We start from the raw sequence: 21,728 nt of genomic DNA, 5'->3' as shown, positions 1-21,728 counted from the left end.
GGCCAAAGGTATTGTTGTAGACATCATGGTGGTAGAGGCAGCCATCAGGAAGGAACTTGCTGACGAAAGTCCTACTATCCATCCTCCTAACAAGGAGTCTAGAACAATAGATTGATTTGGGAAGCGGGTATATGCTTCTTCGACCTTCACTCTCAGGGTCTTTGAATTATATGAGACATTTTACCAGACTTCAGAGAGATCTGATTAAAGAGCTTTCAGATGCTTTCTCAGGAGCAGTAGCTGAAGGGGTTTGAGACAAAGTTGCTTCTCAGCTCGCCACTCTAGAATCTGTTTCCAGTGAGGCTAATTGCTCATGCTGTCAAAGGGATGACTAGAGCAGCCGATTCAGGCATAACCATCAGGAGACATGCTCTGGATGTGCTTATGTGATTTTTGTGGAGCCATTTAAGTCTTCTTTCATCAACGTTCTGTTTGATGGATCCATCCCTGTTTGGCTCCAAAGTTAGAGAGAATCTAGCCAGATATGAGGAAAGATGGGAAGACCCTCTGCCATGGGCATATGCTTTTCAAGTCCTCAACGGCCCTATTCCAGGAACCAGAAAAGTGGTAGGCTATGGTTCAAAAAGACCCAAGGGCCTTTCCAGTACTCGCTTGGCAATGACTTCCCTTGGGGCAAAGGGGGAAGTAGTAATGGAAGAGACCATCCAAGAGGCAGAAATGGCCCGCAGAATCAGGTTCCAAGTTTCTTTCTCTGGTAACTCCTATCAGTGCTCCTGAAAGGAGGCAGTCTGTTGCAGAGATGATCGTCCCCGATCTGCCTGGCTAAAAATAATGATGGACAAATGGGTGCAGAATATTATTACCAGAAGTTACAACATTCCCCTGTCAGTCGAACCAAAAGACCAAGAAGAATCCCAGATATTCCACCCAGTTACAGGGAGGCAGCAGTCTTAGAAATTCAAAAACTTCTCGACAAGAGAGTCATCTAGGCAGTCCCACCAGACCAGAGAGGATCTGTAATTTACTCAAGATTCTTTAGTTCCAAAGAAATAGGGCACTGGAGACCAAATTTGGACCTCAGTCAGCTGAACAAATCAGTTCAACAAACCAAATTCTGGATGGTCTCAGTTCAGTCTATACTTCCTTTCTTGGGAAAAGATAAGATGTGTTGAGTAGATCTTCAGGATGCGTATTGCCATTTATAAAAATGGACAAGCAGTCCAGAAGATTGCTGCTGTTTTGGCTTGGAGACAATCACTATCAGTTCAGGGTCTCATCACAGCCCCCAGGGTGCTCACCAAATGCATGGCAGTAGTAGCAGCTCATCTCAGACTGCCAAGATTCAGAATGGTTCCATATGTAGATGACTGGCTGCTTACCGCTCCCACAAGGCATCAACTTGTAAAGGCATGCGATTATGCTCTTCTCCTTTTGTTCCAGTTTAGGCATCACTATAAACTATGAAAAATCCCATCTAGGACCATCTCAGACACAGTCACTGGCATTGCGCCACTTCCCCTGGAAAGACTCCAAAGAATCAGATCAGAAGTGAGCCAGATCATTCGCAGCAAGAAAGTAACAGCGAGACTGATTCTACAGGCCCTAGGATTAATGGCAGCCTCTGTAACTCTAGTTCCCCTGGCCAGATATCGCATGTGGATTCTTCAATGGCTTCTGGCCTCCCAGTGGTTCTTATTGAATCAGCCAGTGTCTCATCTGATTTTGACCAATCAGTGCAAAGATGATCAGAGTTGGTGGCTTCACTCCAACCAAATTTTGTTGGGTCATCCCTTTGTCCTTCGTCAACTACAAGTCATAGTGACAATGGATGCATCCCAGATTGAGGGGGGGGGGTATTATCTGGGAAAGACAGCCCAAGGCACTTGGTCCCAGCTGGAGGCTAATTTGCATGTCAACATTCTAGAGATGAGGGCAGTGCTCCTAGCATTGCAGGCATTTCAGGAAACCCTCCCCTTGGGAACAGTTGCAATACAAATGGACAGTATGTCTCTACTCTGGTATATCAGTAGCCAAAGGAGGGCCAGATCTTACTGTTTGTTGAGAAGTGCTCCGAGTATGGCAATGGGCAATATCCTCCAAGCCACTTTCTTGTAGCAGTGCACATTCTGGGGAGCTCCAACGTGACTGTGGACAAATTGAGCAGAAACATCCTCATGCCTCACGAGTGGTGTCTCAGTCTAGCGGTTGTAGAAAAGATATTCTGCCACTGGGGCCAACCTTGTTCCATCCTGTTCGTGTCCTTATTGCACGCATTTCCTGTGATTCCACTAATATGTCAGTTTCTAAAGAAAGCCAACAGGTCGAAGAATAGAATAATCCTCTTTGCCCCATCCTGGTCTCGACAAGTCTGGTTTCCTTTCCTTTGGCCTCATCTGCTTCGGAAATCCTGGATATTGGACCCAGCTCCAGACTTATTGTCCCATCCAGAGGGACTGGTTCATCCGAATCTACAACATATCAAGCTCACTGCGTGGCTTCTCCAGTTCCCATGATTGCCAGGCATCCTTACCTCTCTTCCCAGTCCAGCGCATTGTTCTGGCCCACCACACACCTTCAACTGAAAATTGTATTCTAACAAGTGGCAAAAGTTTACTAAATGGTTGCTAGACTATAATCTTTACCCATGTTCAGCACCCGTGCACAAAGGTTTAGACTTCTTAGGCTTACTCTGAGACAGGCACATCAGCCTCTACTGTTCGGGTGCATCTTGCTCCAATATCTAACTTCCACATTGGTTTCAATGGTTCATCATTAATGTCACACAAACTTTGTAAAGCCTTTTTGATAGCAAACTTAATGCTCAGATAAAACTTGATGTTCATATAAAGAACCCTCTGCACCTTGGGATTTGAGTCTGGTACTTCAGTCTCTGATTTCTCCCCCTTTTGAGTCTTCAGCAAGTTGTGACTTTAAGTTCTTGGTATGGAAAACCTTATTCTTCTGGCAGAAGTGATAGCTCTTAAAAATATCAGAAATACAAGCCTTGTCCTGCAAACCCTTGTACTTGATTTTTCATAAGGACAGGGTCTCCCTCCGAACAAATTCATCTTTCCTACCAAAGGTCGTTTCAGAGTCAAATATCAGACTTTACATCTCCCAGTCTTTTTTTCCCCAATTTTTCCAGTAAAGGGGAGCACTTTTTGCATTTACTAGATGTGCACAGACAACTACGTTTCCACCTTCACAGAACAAAGGTTTATCAGAAAATCGGGCCAGCTCTTCATTGCCTTTTCTTCTGTTTCTTTTGGGAGTCCAGTTTCTAAAGCTACTATAGTTAAATGGCTTGAGGACTGTATCACCTTTGTTTACAATAAATAGGGTCTCCACCCACCACGACCTGTAAAAGCACATTCATTGAGAGCTGTAGCAACATCTGCAGTTTTTAATGCCAGAGCCTCTTTAGATGATATTTGTGCAGTGGCAGCATGGACATCTCTTCATACCTTTATTACTCATTACAAACTGGACCAGGTCTCTAGGGGACACGCATCATTTGGCTCAGTGGTGCTCAGGAATATTCTTCCATGAAACCTGCAAAGACTCTGGTAGCTAGGGACTCTGTTCCACAGTTAAGGATTATGTGAAGCTTGACATCATCAGATAAAGAAGTTGTCTTACCATAACATTCCATCTGTGTTGTCAGTCTTCACTAGTACTTGACATTTCCTCCCTCCATCCCTCCCCCCTGGCTTTAGAACACTTGGTGGATCGAATATTATCAGACTGGATTCATAATAGGGACACAGATATGATCTCTTATCTCTCACTTCTTGTCTGTCACTATAGTTTGCAAACTCAATCTGAGGTAATTTGGTGAGGCATTGTGGGTAGAACTTAGCTTGAGAGTTTTTGGAAGGCACGAGCTGAAATAATGGTGGATTCTGTTCCGAGGCTTGAAACAGAGCCCACAGTTAAGGATTAGTGAAGATAGACAACACAGATGGAAAGTTGTTTTTTTTTTTTTTTTCTGTGTCTGTAGCAAGGAAATTGAATGATCCTATGTCTCTTCTATCAGTCCTCAACTTATGGGTTATCTCATCCATACAGATCGAACGCTGCAGCTTTAAGGCATTTGGATCCAAGGTTCAAGCTCCTCCCCTAACCATAATTCTCCTCTGTCAACACAGCATCCCAATCTCATTTGCTGCTGGAATGTTTCAGATGTCCTTGGCTCAGTGCTTGGTGGTTCATTTTTTTCAGATAAATGCTCATTTTGGGGGATTTTTTTAAATATATCCATTGTTCTTGTTGAATAGCTTGTATCCCATTCAATTCAGAGATTAGCTTGCCACCTTCCTGTGGAGTTTTTTCCGTTTCCCTCATTCCCACATTTACCTCCCTCTAAAAAAAAAAACAGTCTTTCCTCTGTGTACTTTATTGTGTCAGCTTACTGGAGAATTTTTTTCTGGTTTCACTGGTATAGTATATTTTTTTGTTGTGCTTGGCATTTGTGTAACAACTTATTCCAGTTGTGTGGATTTTCTCCTTTCATTTAATATGTCTGATAAGGCCTCTTGTTTTAAGAAATGTACCACCTGTCACATGATTCCCCCTCAAGACTCACATTCTAGGTGTCTGTTGCTCGAGAGCTTCTCATCTTAATGAGGTTTATTGTTCTTGCTCAGCCTTTGAAAATTCTTTTAGACTACAAGTCTAAACTATTATGTAAGCCCCTCCCCCCAAGGAGGGGAACTGACCTCATCCAAATCCAGCTCCCCCTCTAGCAAGAGACTGGGAAAGAAAAGTAAGGGAGACATATCTCTAAAGGTAAAGATAGAGAAAAGGAGTCTTCCAAAGAAAAATCTGTAAGTCCAATGAGAAGGATGCTCGGAAGAGCTATCCCAACCTTTTGAGACCCTTGGGTCCAGCTTCAAAGCTTACAAACTCTTCAGATCCGACTTCTTAGTCGGAACCCATTAGGAGCCAGTCGTCTACTTTTATTATTTAAGAAAGGTTTTCACCAGAGCCTGTCAGTCCTCTGCAGTGATCCCCCTTCTCCAGTGCAGGTCTTTTCATCAGTCCTGTAGGCCGCTGTCCACTGATTCTTCCTTAATGTGTGTGCACTCTTTAAGGAGCCCACCCAAGCTAATGTAAACAAGATGATGTTTTTGAGGGCCAAGATTCAGTGTGTAGGGGGGAGGTCCCTGCACCTCTCACTGTTGAAGAGTCAGTAACTGTCCCTTCCTCCCCTCTCTTTGTTTCTCTTTCACCAGTCTTACTTTCAGGTCTGGTGTCTTTCGATCCAAGTGTTTCCTAGGGACTACCTATGCTGGAGCTGATACTTGGACATCTTGGATTCCAGCAGTATCTCTTACTCATTTGAGATTGTGTTGGATCTCAAAGGGTCTTGGAGCTGAGAGGCCGGATTGACTTTGAGGCTGTTGGATCATTCTCTTCCTCCCTGCTGTTTGGCTCTTGAGAGCTCAGCTCCAGTGTCTGCCTCAAAGCCAGATTGAGTCTCAGTACATGCCTTTTTTAGGTTCTTTGGATCCTATTGGGAAGACTTCAGGGCCAGTTTTGGCTTTTGAGGCTTTTGAAAGTGTTCTCTCTAAATCTAGAAAAGAAGTATCCTTCCATTCTCAGAACCATCGTGGTCTGTGCTGAAATCTTTGGCCACTCGTATGCCTTTTCCTATTTCCACTGGACAACCAGCTTTGAGAGAACAGTGGAGACAGTTTATGGTGTGGACTTCCTTCTGCTTCTGAGTCTTCCCTGGAGCTTCCCACTGCAGATGACAAGAAGCATACTTGCAAAAGGAGACGTGGATTCCCTTCAGAAGTCCCTCGGTGAGGTTACTGATTTTGAGGAAGAGGAAGGTTCCCCAGATCCCTTTTGAAACGTCTCCTTCAGAGACATGTTAGAGTTATTCAGATAGTTGGGGGGGATGGTCCAGCAATGTCCACTCCTAGGACACATCATTATTTTTCAAGGCCTGCGGAGTTGGGCCATCTACTTCCCGAGTTGTCCCTTCTGCCGATGAACTGATTGAATCAGTCTCTTGGTTGGTGTGGAAGAAACCTGATGTGGTGGAACCATTCCACAGAAAACCAGACAAAATTTCATTTTCCCTGAAGGACAGACCGCAGTGGAGCAAGGTTCTGCTGTGGATTCCAGTGAAATCACACCACAGAGAAAGAGCTTTCAAAGGAGAGCTTTACTGTCCACCCCCCCCAACAGGGATTCCAGGGCTTTAGACAGGTTTGGAAAGTTGATTTACACTTCAGCGACATTCTTACAAATGTTGAATTATTTAGCCCACTCATAAGAACTCTGCAAATCTCTCAGGATTTTTAACTGCAAAGTCCCATAACCCTTTGGACCTGCAGATGGCTACCCTACATTTCTTTTGCAGAGCACTTTCATGTCCTTTGTAAATGCCCCATATCAAGGGTCCACTCTTTGGATCCAGAGTGAAAGAAACTCTTTCCAGAAGTGAGCAGGATGGCAATACCCTGTCTGCCATTAGTATCTGCTTTTCAGCCTCCCAAAAGACTTTTTCCAGGAACCAGAAAGGTGGTAGGAGGCTTTGGTTCAGGAAAGTGGAGGGATTTTTTTTTTTGCATGCTGCATCCGGTGATAGACCCCCTCTCCAGTGGGATGAATAGCATCAATGGAGGTCACCCTTGTGGCAGAGGTCGTCCACAGAACCAAAGGTTTTGAGGCCACTTCCCTGACAGTACCCTTCCAGACACAATTCTGGATGGTCACTGTTCAGTCCATTTTGCCTTTTCTGAGGAAAGATGACTGGATGTGCTAGGCAGACCTTCAGAATGCGTACGGTCACATAAAAATAGCCAGGTGGCCCAGAAAGTTCTTCCTCTTTCTGCTGTGATCCAGTCATTTACAGTTCAGGGGACTGCCATTTGGTCACACTACAGCCCCCAGGGTGTTCACCAAATGCGTGGCAGTGGTCGCAGCTCATCTCAAACTGCAAGGGTTCAGGGTGTTCCCATATTTACATGACTGGCTCATAACTGCTGCCACCAAGGATCTGCCAGTTCAAGCCCAGGGACACATTGCTGTAGCTGTGCTATCAACAGGGATCACTGTCATCATTGAAAGGTCCAAAGGATTGTCTTCTCAGACAATAGAATTCTTAGGATGTCCTCTAAATACGATGTTACAGATAGACTCCAAGAGTCAAGAATATTTACTTTGCGGCAACAAGTCTCAGCAGTGTTTTTTTTTTCTCACCAGAAGCTTTCAGCCAGATGCATTCTCCATCCCCTAGGGTACATGGCAGCCTCTGTAATTCTCTTCCCTCATGCCAGGTTCTACCTGAGTGTTACAGTTGGCTCTTGAGGTTCAGTGGTTCATATTGTTCTAACCTATGCATTTCCCCATCAGTCTCCCAAAGGTATGCAGATAGCATGTTCAGTGGTGATTTGACTCTTCTGTAGTCTGTCTAGATTCCCCCTTTATCCTTCCACCCCTACTGGCCACAGTGGACTACAGACATTCCCCTTCTGGTGTGATGGGCATGGCATTTTGAGGGAAGGATGGGCCAAGTCATATGGGGACTGCCTTAGAGGCCATTCTTCAGTTCAGTATCCTGGAAGTGAGGGCTATCCTCCTTGCGTTGCAGGCTTTTCAGTAGTTCTTCCCTAGGGGTGCAATTTCATTTCAGACAAACATGCCAGTGGTATGGTACATCAACAAACGAGGGGAAAATTCTTGTACCCATTATATCAAGAAGCCATGAGGGTTTGTTAGTGGGTGATAGCTTTCCACCACATTTTGGTAGCAGTAAATGTCCCGAGGGGGAAATCATTGCTTTACCAGACAGGTTCAGCAGGTCCTTTCTACTTTCCCATGAATGGTTTCTCAATCAAGTGTTGGCTGCCCAGGTCTTTAGTCAGTGGGGCCAACCATGTTTCGATCTGTTTGTGACCTCATCCTAGTCTAACTGCAACAGCTAATTTTCCCAGATTCCTGAGGATGGAGGGTCACAGAGAGATGTTCTGGTCAACACTTCACCTCTGTGTCTCTCAAAAGCTTATTTGCTCACTCCCCTCTTATCAAAGTTTCTTGAGAAAACCATGTAGTGCAATCCAAGTGATCTTCATTGCCCCCTTTTGGTCTTGTCAGGTATGGTTCCCCTTTCTGTGGCCTCAATTGATATACCGTCCTTGGGTGCTGGAACCTCTTAAAGATTCTCTCCCCCCATCTGGCAAGCCTTATCCGGATGTAGAAGCCCTAAAACTAATGACATAGTTTCTCCAAATTCCATTAGGACCAGAAATCTAGGCTTTCCTCTCCTGTTCTTCATATCTTGTCATTTTGTCAGAAACCTTCTACTAGAAAGGTTTAAAGAAATATGTGGAAGAAATTTTCTGTTTGGGTTTCTTCCAGGAGCATGAATCCTTTTTCAGCCCCACTCCTTTCACTTTTGGACTTATAGCTTGTCATTTGGGAAGGCACTAGTTATTCTATCATTAAGTTCCAGTTGGCTGCCATTTCTAAAATTTATGTGGGAGAATATCATACTCCTATTGCTTCATTGAAATTATCAAAAGGCTTCTTGAAGAAGGGTTGCTTCTCTCCTTCATCCTCTTCTAAGGGACACTTGTCTCACCTTGGGATATCACATTCTTACTCCAAGCCTTAACCCCCCCCCCCCCAACCTGCTGCTACAACTGAACTGAAGATGTTCTTTGTGTTTCACTGTTGCAGTCATCACCAGTGGGTTTATCCCTGCTGTGGTAGCCCTCGATCAGCCCGAATAACAGGGTCAATGTTTTTTTTTTTTTTTCATCGGCTGCTGTCACCTGTAGTCTGATGTTAGGTCGTCAGCACTATAAAGCAAGGCAGCCAACTTCATTACATCAGTTTTTCTTGCCGTGCAGCCCATAGCCGAAGCAGTTCGCACAAGTGCTGGTTGGTCGCTACCAGAAGTTGAATTTCAGCTGAAAATGTCTAAAGCTAAGTACCTCGTTGGGGATCCTTTTTTTTTGCACTAACCGATGTCCGAAAAAGTTAACAATTGTCTTACCTGTAGAAAGTAGATCCCACATCAAGACTTTCATTCTTACTGCGTCACTTGTTTAGGCCCAGACCACTTCGTCCCCCGTTGCCGGTTCTGTGGACTCTCTAAAGCAAGAACCATTCGCCGTATAGCTCTTTTTGTAGACAGTTATTTTTGTGTTCCATCTTCACATTCCGATATGGCGTCCATCAGCCAACAATCTGTGGACATTCTGAAAAAACTTAGAGATAGAGACAGGCCACACAAGGCTAAGCCTTCCGACGACACTACCACTAAGCAAGTAGTCATTTCTCCAGATTTCAGTGAGGTGCTTTCACAGCCCCTGATGGCCAATTCGATATCTACACAGGCCTCTACCGAAACCCTTTCAGAGTCTGGTATTCCGCAGAAATCTTTGTCTTCTTCCGAGCCTTTGGCTGTCTCTGCCTCGGTTGGGTCCGGAGCTGCGACACAGGCACAGTCTTCCGAGGAGGCCTTTTGAACTACCGAATCTAGACAAAAACCGACGTCCCCACATCCGTCTGCTGTTTCTCTCAGATGGACTGATTCTTTCAGGCTTAGAAGCCAGGCCACTCCAAGGACATCTGCTTCTAGCCACCATCTTGCTACTGCTCCACCACCCCAAGCACAAATGCTTAAAATGGCAGAGGATCTCATCTCCCTTCTCCGTAGTAGTCAGGCCACAACTTCTAAAAGTAAAAGGCACCCTTCTCCAGAAATTATGACAGAACAGGATTCTGAGGAATCTGACTATTCAGTTTTTGAAGAGGAACAGCATCCCTTAACTGGTTATGAGGATTCGGATGCAGAGGAATCCATCCCTACTGCCTCCCCTCCAGAGGACCTTTCCTTTGGGGAAACCCTTCACTCCCTCAGGGAACATTTCCAGTGGGAATCTCAGAATTTCCCACGGTCTAGAAAAGACTCGTAGAGTTTCTGGACCTGCCCCAGCACAGACCCCTGGCCATCCCCCCCTATTTTAGAAGTGGTGGATGATGTTTTCCATGAATCTAGCTTGGCCCCTGACGCCCTCCCTCCTGCTCCCAGTAAACCTGACGGGTACTACAGGGTACTGGATTCTCACAAATGCCTGTACAGAAATTCTACTGCAGACCCAGAGGTCATTACACAGGGACCTAAAGGAACTAAGACTAGTTCTACCAAGAAGCCTCTTCCTTCTGACAAGGACTCCAGAGCTCTGGACAGATTGGGTAAAAAAAGTATACACCTCTGCAACCTTAGCCATCAGAGCACTCAATTGTCAGTTCCATATGTTAAAATATCAGCAACACACTCTGAAACTATTACAACAGAAGATTGCTACCTTTCCTGACTGTGCCAATTCAAGAGTCAGCAGATTTACTGCACTCTGCTTGTGAAGTGGCCAAGCACTCATTACAATATGGATATGACGCCCTAGAAGCCTCTAGCAGGGCAGCAGTGACAGGATCTGTTATTAGGAGACATGCATGGCTGAAGAAACGACCTTTCCTTGATCATGTCAAGTCTAAACTTATTGATGCACCCCTAGATAAGGAGCACTTGTTTGGGGAAACTGCAGAAGAGGTGCTTAAAAAGGTGAAAGACAAAGCAAAATCTATGCAAACAATAAAAGATTTCTTTCAGGTTCAACCTCCCAGATTCAGCAGGAACCTCCCCTCTAAGCAGTGGGTCTTCCCTGCACCTAGCAGATAGGGCCAAGGTAAGCCCCGCAGGGACAGACCATCCAGGGCCAGCAGAGAAGCAAACAATGGACCACTTCCATCTCTAAGGCAGGGAGTTCTAAGCCAACCTTCTATGGCAAACATTCACAATGATTCCCCCTCCCCCTTTGCCCTCCCTTCACTCATCAAAAACTAGGAGGAAGGCTGTCCCTCTTCAAAGACGATTGGCTTTCTGTAACAAAGGACCAATGGGTCTTGAAGATTATTTTTCAGGGATACATATTATCTTTCAACGAACTCCCAATTCCAAGAGGGTACCCAGACTTACCTCCAAATCAGTGGGCAGAAGCATTGAAACAGGTCCAAACTCTCATATCCCAGGGGCAGTAGAACCTGTCCCCTCAGATCAAGCAATGCTTTTATTCCAGATGGTTCATTGTTCCCAGAAAAGAGGGCACGTGGTGCCCCATCCTGGATCTATCCATTCTGCATACCTTCCTGGTGGTCCACAGATTCAAAATGCTAACTTTGCAGCAGCTGTTGCCTATGTTGACAAAAAAATGCCTGGTTAGTGACCCTAGACCTAAAAGATGCCTATCTCCACATCCCAATCAGGGAATCGTGCAGGAAATTCCTGCGCTTCCAAGCAGGCTCACAACACTTTCAATTCTCTGCACTGCCCTTTGGCTTCTCTACTGTTCCCAGATTATTCACCAAATGCTTGGCCCCAGCCATAGCATTCTGCAGACAGAGAAGTATACAGATTTACCTTTACCTGGACGACTGCCTCGTTCAGGCAGAGTGCAAAGAAAAGCTGCTGCAGGACCTTCTCTTTGTCAAATCACTCCTAACTTCCCTAGGGTTCACCATCAACAAGAAGAAATCAAAGCAAAACCCCACCAGGAAGATTATTTTCTTTGGAGCTGTGCTAGACACAGCATCCCAAATGGCCCTCCTATCCTCAGAAAAGTAGAGCTTCCTGCCTCTCTACTTTACTTTACCCAGCTGGCTTCCAGAAGGCTTCCAGAAGTCACTCAATGCAAGGAAGTTCCTGCAAGCCCTGGGATACATGGCATCTTGCATCCTTCTTATTCCTCTGGCCAGGCTTCACATGAGAACTTCAGTGGTATTTAAAGAACCTTTGGTGCCAGCACTCTGTCCCTAGAGACCTCTCTCTCTCTGATCCCATGTGTAAGGGCCAAGTTTCTCTGGTGGGCAGAGGCCTGTGCCAGGAACAAGGGTCTTCCCTTCATCCTGGAAGACTGCCTTCCTACTAGCTATCACTTCAGCCAGAAGGGTATAAGAACTTCAGGCTCTCATGGCTGTTGAGCCCTTCATCATTTTCCATGCAGACAGGGTCTCTCTGAAGACTAACCCCTCCTTTATGCCCAAGGTGGTATCTGATGTGACCCTCAACCAGGCCATACACCTACCCACCTTCTTTCTCTACCCTCAAAACAAGGGGGAAAGAATTCTACACTCGCTAGATGTGCACAGATAACTCGGATACTTTCTGGACCATGCTAAACTATTCAGAAACACAGACTAACTACTTGTCAGCTTCAGCCCTGTTGCAGACGGGAAGCCCATTTCCAAACAAACCATTTCCAAATGGATATCACACTGTGTCCATTTCTGCTACAGACCACATGGGAACCCTCCCTCCCCCAAGTCTATCCCTACCCATTCCACTAGGGCAGCCTCCACTTCCACAGTCTTCCTCAGAGGAGTCCCCACCAAGGACATCTTGGAAGCTGCCACCTGGATCTCTGTCCATACCTTTACAAAGCATTACCACCTACCTCTTTTTTCTAAGTCTGGGGCAGGGTTTACCTCTGCAGTTCTGCAGGACCTGCTGACCCATGCCTAGGAGTCTAACCTATACTTCCACCCCTCTCCTCAGCTTTGGGAATCTTCTCACAGGTGTGATGCCTGCAACAGTGAAACACGAAGAACATAGTACAGTTGTGTACACGTACCATAAATGTAGATGGTCAAGTGTATTCACTGTTGCAGTCCTGGTTTCCCTCCCTCCATCCCCCATATAGCATCTTACCCTAGGGGGACATAAGCTTTCCATGGTGGCTTTTGGCCACCAGGACCACTTTTCCTTATTTCCTTGTGCTTCTGACGGGTTAGGGCAAGAAAAACTGATGTAATGACGTCAGCTGCCTTGCTTTATAGTGCTGACAACCTGAAGTCAGACTATAGGCAACGACTGCCGATGCAAAAAAAAACATTGACTGGTATTCGGGCCAGCCGAGGGCTACCACAACAGGGGTAAGCCACAGGTGATGACTGCAACAGTGAATACACTCGAACATGTACATTTATGGTAAGTGTACACACCTGTACTTTTATTACTTTCCTGAAAAATGCCTTTTTCCCCCCCGGTGGCAGTCACCTTCGCTCAAAGGATTTCAGAGCTCATTTGGTGTTTCCGAAAGATAGGGTGTTTCTTCAAGCCCGGCTCTGCCTTCCATCCTAAGGTAGCCTTGGATTTTACCTTGAGTCACACCCTTAACCTGCCAGTATTCTTTTCTATTTTTTCAACAAAGAGGAGTATAGTTTGCATTTGTTGTCTGTTCATGGTCACTGAAGATCTTGTTTGTATTCTACTAAAAATTTTATAAAAACAAGACTGTTACGTTAGGAATTGATGTTTCTAAAGACCCCTTTCTGGGTGACTACCTGATTATATCATCTTTGTTTACATGGCAAAAGTGCTGTCCTTTGCCTTACATTCCTAAAACGCATTCTACCAGATTGGTTGCAACTTCCACAGCTTTCTTTTCCAGAGTTCTATTGAGGATGTTTGTGCTGTAGCTACTTAGTTCATTGTTCATGCATTCATATACCAATACAAATTGGATTTGTAGTCCAGGTCTCTGGCTTGGTTTGGCTCCATCATTATCCAGAATATCTTTCCATGAGACCTCATGAGTTATTTTGGTAGCTGGGGACTTTGTCCCATCAGTTGAGGACGAGTGGAAGAGACAACATTGAATACACAAGTTATGTACTTACCATAATGCTAGAGCCATGTTATCTTCCTTCCTCTTCAGCTTTCCCTCCCTCCATCCCCCCGCCAGATGGTCAGTGTTTTTGGGCTCCCAGTTGACTGCACTTGAGCTTCCCGGAGCCTTGTATTACTTAAATTGGGTGACTAATGATTTTCCTTTTGCTCATGTCCATATGTTTGTCTTACTGTTAGCGAATCTTTTTATGTTAAGCAGGCAAATTTGATGGGAGCTACTGTGTTGAAAGAGAGGAATTGTAGGAGGAGGAGCCTGAACCTTAGATCCAAATGTCTTGAAGCTGCCAGCTTCTGATCGTAAGGATTCAATAACCCATCAGTTGGGGAGGCCAGAAGAAGACAGCACAGGTATAATGTTATGCTGAGTACATAACTTTCTTTTTAGGATTGTCATTACTATCCAAAGGGAATTTTCATAATTATGCTTATGTAAACATTTTTGTCAGGAAGTGTTGCTTTTGACAGAAGACATTTTGCTTATTAATGAAAATGTTGAGTGTTTGGGGCAGGATACTGTGCTTGTGGGGGACTGTCAGTTGTTTACTTACCTCAGAACCACTTGTTCTTTGCCTCACACTTTATCAACTTGTCTGTGCTGTGTTACCTGTCTTCAACATCTTTTTCTTGTCCTACCAATAGAGCAGCCTTTGGTCTCTGGCAGTACTTCCTCCTGCATGCAAAAGGATGAAAGCTGTGAAGGTGTCTTTGTGTGTCAGGCTGGCTCCTATTTTGCCCAATCCACTAGTGGGTGACTCTGCTGTGGCCGCTTGTTCCTCAGACCACCTGGCTTTTTTGTCCAGGTTCTGTTGTAGCCTTTTCAGCCACTAAAAAACAGGTGATAGCCACATCCTTTGCATCTGTAAGGGATGTCCATGGTGAGAAAGGGAGAGCCATTCTTGTCAATATCAGGGGTAGGGATAGGTCTTTACTTGACAGGGAGGGGAAAGTTGAAGCTTGGAGCTTTGTGTAATAAAAGTCTGTCTTTTAACATGGAATATGTGCTTAGGAAAAAAAAAACTTCTGTTAGAGCAAAATTTTTTTGCAGTCAAGCTCAGGAGGCCAAAACTAACCCCCATGAATGGAAACTTCGCCATCTGGTCTTCCTAGAATTGACAGAACTTTGCAGGATACCTCAAATAGAGCTGTTTGCCTCTTTTTGGAAAAGACAGCTGAAGAAAATCTGCTCCAGGACTCCTTGCAGTCAGGCCAGAAAGATGCATGATTTCTCATTCCCATGGAAGTTAATGTTTCTGTATGCTGTTCTAGTAATATCCAAGGTTGTTAAGATTGAGGTGCTCTCCAAAATTTGTGATGGTGACTACCTTTTGACTAAGGCAATACCTCATTCTGAAAACTCTGACTGATTCCTTGGAAGATAGAATTCTGATATATTTTAGGCACCTTTTTCTGAGGATGTGCTGCAGGTACTAAAGGAAGCAAGAAAATCTGCTATGTGTAAGTGGAAAAGATTTTGTACTTGGTGCCACTCAACAAATCAGGAACCTCTTCATGCCTGGCTGCTTCTGGTTTTTGATTTACTTGTGAGAGTTGCTGACAATTGTCTTTTGTCTTCCTCTATTAAGGTACATTGTCCATTTCTTGTTATCCTACTTTTGATCCACATTTCTAGTCATACTTAAACAGTTTTTGAAAGGGATGTTACTCTCCCACCTAGGAAACAGGTGGCTTCTTCTTGGTATCTGAACTTTTGAGAGGCTTACTCAGTCTCCATTTGAACCAGCCCATCAGGCTGATTTTAGGTTCTTGTCTTGGAAGACTGTTTTACTCCTATCTCTGATATCTGCTATTAGACTGTCTAAGTTACAAGCTCTTAATGTGAGTGGAGCCATACCTTGTTTTTCACAAGGGCATAGGATTTCTTATCAAAGAAATTATCCTTATGCCTAAAGTAGTATTGGAGTTTAAACCAGACTTTTAATATCTGTCTTATTTCTTGATCCTAAGAACAAGAGAGAATTCTTCACTCACTAGATGTCCACAGTCACAAAATTCAGACCTTCAGGAAAGCTGATCAGCCGTTTGTTTGTCTGCTATAAGGGTAAGAGCAAAATACATTCTGTGTCAAAACAGACCATCATCTGGTGGTTGTCTCATGCTATGACCTTTTGTATACTCCGCATGATAAGCCACTTTCAGGCTGAGATACAGCTCACTCCACAAGAGCTTTGGCTTTGGTGGCTTTTTGAAAAGGGGTGGTTTCTTGAAGTATTCTACAGGTAGCAACATGGTCCTCGCTTACACATTTTTGCAAGGCACTATATACTGGATTCCTTTTCCAGGTCCAGTACAGACTTTGCTAGGACCATTCTCCAGGGCTTTTAGAGTCTTAGTTTATGGAATCTTCCTTTTTACTTTTACTTTACTAAACTATGGGAATGTATCCACATAGCTTGGGCTACAGTAACATTTGTCTGTGCATAAATGTAGAGCAGCTGTGTAAGTGAAAGTTACCAGAACATTGTGTTGTAATAGGTCATGGCTGCAGTAGCCCCCACCCTCACCCCCAACACCCTTTTTATGTGTATGTATGCGCACACACACACACACACACTATATATATATATATATATATATATATATATATATATATATATATATATATAGGGACATGATATAATGAACTGTTTAGGAATATGGATTAAAAAGGACTTGGTTATGGCAGCTAAGTATATGTGAGAAGGGACTAAAAAGATGATACAAAAACCGAGAAACTGGAAAGTCTTGCCTATGAATATGGATAGCAAGATACAAGCAGTAAAATTGTTTAGTCCCTCCAGTTTTATACACAGGTCAGACTTTTTTTTTTTTTTTATCCAACAGAGGAGAAGTTGTAGACTATAATTAATAAAAAGTTGAAGGATTTTATTTAGGAAGGCAAGAGTCAAATGGGATAAGCTGATCTTCCCAGTCATGTGATTACCTGATCTGAAGGTATATTTTACTGTTACACATTTAATGGTGTTGTACGTAACACATGCCGAAATCTACTGTTGAGATTAGAAAAGGATACAGAATATTATATTCATCAAATAGCCGAAAGTATACTAATAACTAAGTCAACATGGGAATGAAGAAAGTAGATTCTGTTGATAGGGCTGACTGCATTTAGGGGTACAAATAATAGACAAGAAAGGGATGGAATGTACTGGAGGAAGCTGACAAAAGGAATTGAGATATTGAGAACAAATAATTACAGAGGGAAAGGTAATAGAATGGGAAGAAGCCAAGAAGACATTTAGATTGCAGGCTAGTGATTTCCTACCCAATCAAGGATTGAGCTCAGAATATAGACCAAAGAGAAAGGGATAGGGGAATCCTAAATGAAGGACCTGCACTGTTTTGAGTTTTTAATTGACTCTAGAAAAACTGCTGTTAAAGGGATAATAAATAGGGCATACAAGATATTTCAAAATAACTATAGGAAAATCAGAAGTTAGAAAAGATTAGGAACAGAGAATAGATAAAGCACACTGATAGGATCATGACTTTGACTTTGGGTACCGCTGATAACTTGTGCTAGTAGACATGTTCCTAGTGATGGTATTGTAGGAAGTGACTAGCTGAGAAGGTTTTGAAGACCCCCCCCCTGTTTTTGTAGCTTTCTTGCAAGTGGAACCTTGTTGGTTGAGGAGGAGTTGACTATAGACATTATTCACATCACTAATTACCATGGCATCACTGGTTTCACCAGGATTTTGTTAGCTGATGAGCTTTCTGAAGTGTAATCATGAGGGGGTGGTACAAACTCTGTCTCTAATCTGAAACAAGAAATTAGACTAGGTTGTTGGAAGGTGCCACTTTGTAAGCTTTCCCTCAAGAGTGAAATGCTAGAGTACGTGTCTGAAGATGAATAATCATCTGCACTGGGGGACGACTGATACCTGGAAGGTTTAAGCCAAAGTTAGGAGCAATAAAGGAATTTCCAGATGCCTGTGGTCACACACACACACACACACACACACACACACACACATATATATACACACACACACACACACACACATATATATATATATATATATATATATATATATATATATATATATATATATATATATTGTTTTTATAACTTTTTTTTTTCTGTTATTGACTGCATGCAGAGTTTGTCTTTCCTTTCCTGGTATTTCGTGCATTACACACAAGATACACAGCCACAGTTGTTCTGTGGCAAAAAAAGAAAATGCAAGCATTTGTAATGTTGTTTTTATACTACTGAAGGACCAGTGCTGTACAAGATGCTACTTGCCTTCTACAGTCTTAGATGAACTGTTTGTTAGTGCTAATTCTTTTTAATTCCTTAATCCCACTGATAAAGGCTACGTTACAAGGGGATAGTTTGGTTAAAGATTCTACAGTGCAAGCCTCGGGACATTTTTTAGTATTGGTAGCTTTTGGATTTTGGGTTTACAGCAGTACATTTTTTTTTCTTTTTCAGCCGTAACAGATGTCACAACAGCTGTTGATATTTATTCATTTGGAATGTGTGCTTTAGAGGTAAGAAACAACACTTGGCTTTTTTAAGCCACATCCTGTGAATGTGTACTGTGTTAATGTTATGCTAAGAGCTGTAATTTTGTTTGACATGTTAATATTGAGCAGTCATAAAAATACCATGTCTGTATATGATGCCTTCTTCAAATTTTCTAGATGCCCTTCATTAACCACTGTTGCAGTATTCACCACAAATGGGGGAAGTATCCTGCCAGGGATATATGCCTGGCCAACATACCAAAGCTTAGGAATCTTCCTCTCGCTGCATACATACAGTGAATTCTCCATGAGTGATGACGTGAAGCAAAATGTAAGGGACATATGGGCATGAAAAACTGCAGAACTTTCTTGCAGCCAGACTAAGCAGAGTCTGTGCTTGTCTTTTAGTCTATCAGCCATATAGGCTGTGCCATCTTCCATTCCATTGGAAAGATGAGTATCCCTACTGGGGACATCTTCCTCTTTAACTGACTTTTTTTTTTCTAACAAACATCTTTTATTAAATTTTCACACACAACATAGGCAGTCTTACATTTATACAAATGAAAAACAAGCAGCATGACACCACTTTCGTTGCAAACAGTATACATCAAAGACACCATTGAAACAACTGTAGTTGCAAACATATTATACACCACTTATAATCCATCCAGTTATTGCCAGTTAAGCATTATATGGCTCGTTCAAATCTCGCCTCTTAAACCTCGTTCCTGCTCTGCATATATTGTTCCCACAATTCCTATTTTTTCCTGTGTAGTTTGCTCCATCCCTTTTCTAAGGATCCTAGTTCCCATTGTTCTATCCTTTTTACTGTATTCACTACTACTAGTAAAGTTGGGCTAGACTTTGATTTCCATTTTCTAGTAATTGCTTTTTGCCGGCCATCATAATTAGACTCGACAAGGCTTTTATTATATCTAGACAATTCTGATTCTGTATCATAACTCAAAAATCATCTCCCAAGTCGATCCAGTCTACTCACCCAGCATCTCCAACAAGAGTGGTCTGCAGGGAATCCCTAAAGTCTGCCAGCTCATTACACTCCCAAAAAATATGTGCACAGCCACCTCTTTCTTGCCAGTCACACCTCCAACACTTGCTATCCACCTGAGGAAATTCTTTGGAGTCTACTTGGGGTATAAAAATACCCATGTAAACACTTCCAGGCAAAGATCCCAAATCTTCTAGATTTTGTTGCATGTATGGGAGATATACATATATCCTCCTGTTGTCTCTTTGTGAATTGCTTATCCAATCTCTCTTCCTAATCCTTTTTAAGCTCCTCTGATTGATTCTTATGATTATCATGCAGTGTTTTATATGCTTTACTAATTATTCCTTTTTTTAACAGCAGCTTCTGTTCTATATTCTATTAAAAACTCAACCAGTGTTGGCCTTTCATTTAGGAGCCCCCTATTTCTTTGTCTATACTTTAACAATCCTTGGTAGGGAAGGCAATCTCTAGCCTGTATTCCAAATAAATTCTTGGCTTTTTACCATTATATTACCTTTCTAGTTATTTGCTCCCAATACCTTGGTTCCTTTGCCAGTTTTCTCCAGTGAATTATAGTCCCCTCTTGCCTGTTATTTGTATTCCTGACCACATTCATCCCTATCGGCAGAATCTCTCTTCTCCATTCTCGTGCTGGTTTGGTTCTTAGAATACTCCCTGCTATTTTATGCATATAATACTCTCTCTGATGTTTGTTCTCAAGTTTCTGCATCCAAAATCCCAATTTCTCCTTATTTTTTGAGCTTTCTACCTCTGTCCACATCATTCCTTTCCACTTTGAATTATAGTTTTTTGCTTGTGCTATGTACAAGAGCCATAACTGTGTTGCTGTAAAATACCCCCTCAAATTTGGTTAATCCTAGTCCACCATGTTCTTTTGGAAGAATCAGTTTATCCCACTTGACCCTTGCTATCTTTCCTTCCCAGATAAAATCCTTCAACTCTTTAATTGCTATCCACAGCTTCTCATCTGGTTTAAAATATGTCTGGCCTGTGTGTAAGACTAAAGGGACTAAAACATTTTAATGGCTTGTATCTTAGTATCCATATACATATAACAAAGCTTCCAGTTTCTCAGTTTTTGTATTGTCTTCTGTTTAGTCTCTTTCCACATATCCTTAGGTGCCACAACAGAGTCACTTCTAATCCATACTACTAAATGCTTCATTTTGTCATCTCAACATAAATATGGATATTGTTGGACCAATTTGTGTCTGGGTACATAACTTACTGCTATTTCCTTTGTTTTAGCTTCATTAATTTTGTATCCCAAGAAGATTTGAAAGTGTCTTAAAATGTTCCACAACACTGTAATTTCCCTTTCTGATATTGTCATGTATAAAATATCATCTGCAAATAGAGCCAGCTTTTCCTGACTACCATACCAATTATATCCTTGAATTTCTGAATCCCTTATTTTCTTTGGCAGTGGTTCTAAATAAAATGCAAACAACAAAGGGGAAGGTGGACAACCATGCCTCGTTTCTCTACTCAAGCAGAAATTATCAGAGAGGACCCCACCCACCTTAATTAGCACTTCTGTTCCCTCATATATTCTTCTAATCAACCTTATAATTGTATCAGGGAAAGCAAATGCTTCCATTGCCCTGCTTTATGAATTCCCAGTGTACTCTGCCAAATGCTTTCTCTGCATTAAGACCCACTAATAAAAGTGATATTTTCTAAAATTCTGCTTCACTCTGGATCATCAATGTTCTGTTAATATTGTCAAATGTTTGCCTCCCCTCCGCAAAACCACACTGATCATATCTGTCGATTTTGGTATCACTTTTACCATTCTTTTAGCCATTATAGACCTAAACACTTTATAATCATGGTTTAGTATTGAAATGGGCCTGTATGAAGCTGGATCCGATGGATCTTTACCCTCTTTAGTTATTACAGTTACCACCACCTTCTTCCTGGGTGCTGGTACTTCTTCTCCTCTTAAAAATACTGTTAAAAAAGCCTTCCAGATCTTTCATTTTTTTCTCTTTTAACTTCCACAAGAATACCATCTGTTCCTGGGGACTTTCCTGTAGATTGGTTATACATAGCCATTTTTATCTCATCCCTTCCTGTCGTGTTATTAATTGAGCCTCATCTATCTCTAACCTGGGCATATTTAATTCTTCCATAAACATTTCCATTTGTACCTCTTCTTGATTTCCACATTTCCCTGCTTTATACAAACTTTTCATAACAGTTCCAAAATATTTCTAATACTTCTACAGGGTCTCTTTTTTTTTTTTTTTTTTTTTTTTTAAACAAATTTATTGTTTTAACATATAAGAGAAATATCATAACAATTTTATACAAATAATTAAAAATAGGTATTATTATAATATTCAACAAAACAACTAAAGTATTTACAAAGACATCCACTACAATCAGATCAATTAATTAAACTAAAATACTGTGCTATTGAAATTAGAATTTTTTTAACAAATTTTGTAAATTATCCCATACAATAAAATGTGATGTTTTTCTAGTTGTTCTCATTCTAATTGTGCTTATTTCCATATGACACATTAT

At 42.3% G+C, this 21,728-nt stretch overlaps 1 protein-coding gene across 4 annotated transcripts in view; it reads left to right on the top strand.

Annotated features, from left to right (window-relative positions):
- Positions 1 to 21,728, top strand: part of NRBP1 (nuclear receptor binding protein 1) — a 1,787,342-nt gene that overhangs the window by 999,459 nt on the left and 766,155 nt on the right. For all 4 annotated transcript variants that reach the window (XM_044061499.1, XM_044061500.1, XM_044061497.1 and 1 more), the window contains one exon: positions 18,126 to 18,184. In XM_044061499.1, the coding sequence (XP_043917434.1) occupies positions 18,126 to 18,184 (59 nt within the window). The remainder of the gene's footprint in view (positions 1 to 18,125; positions 18,185 to 21,728) is intronic.

Source organism: Protopterus annectens, chromosome 2.part0, assembly GCF_019279795.1.
Source record: "Protopterus annectens isolate FY-2018-M chromosome 2.part0, PAN1.0, whole genome shotgun sequence".
In the NCBI taxonomy this organism is placed as follows: domain Eukaryota; kingdom Metazoa; phylum Chordata; order Ceratodontiformes; family Protopteridae; genus Protopterus; species Protopterus annectens.
This window is presented reverse-complemented; position numbering and strand designations above follow the sequence as displayed.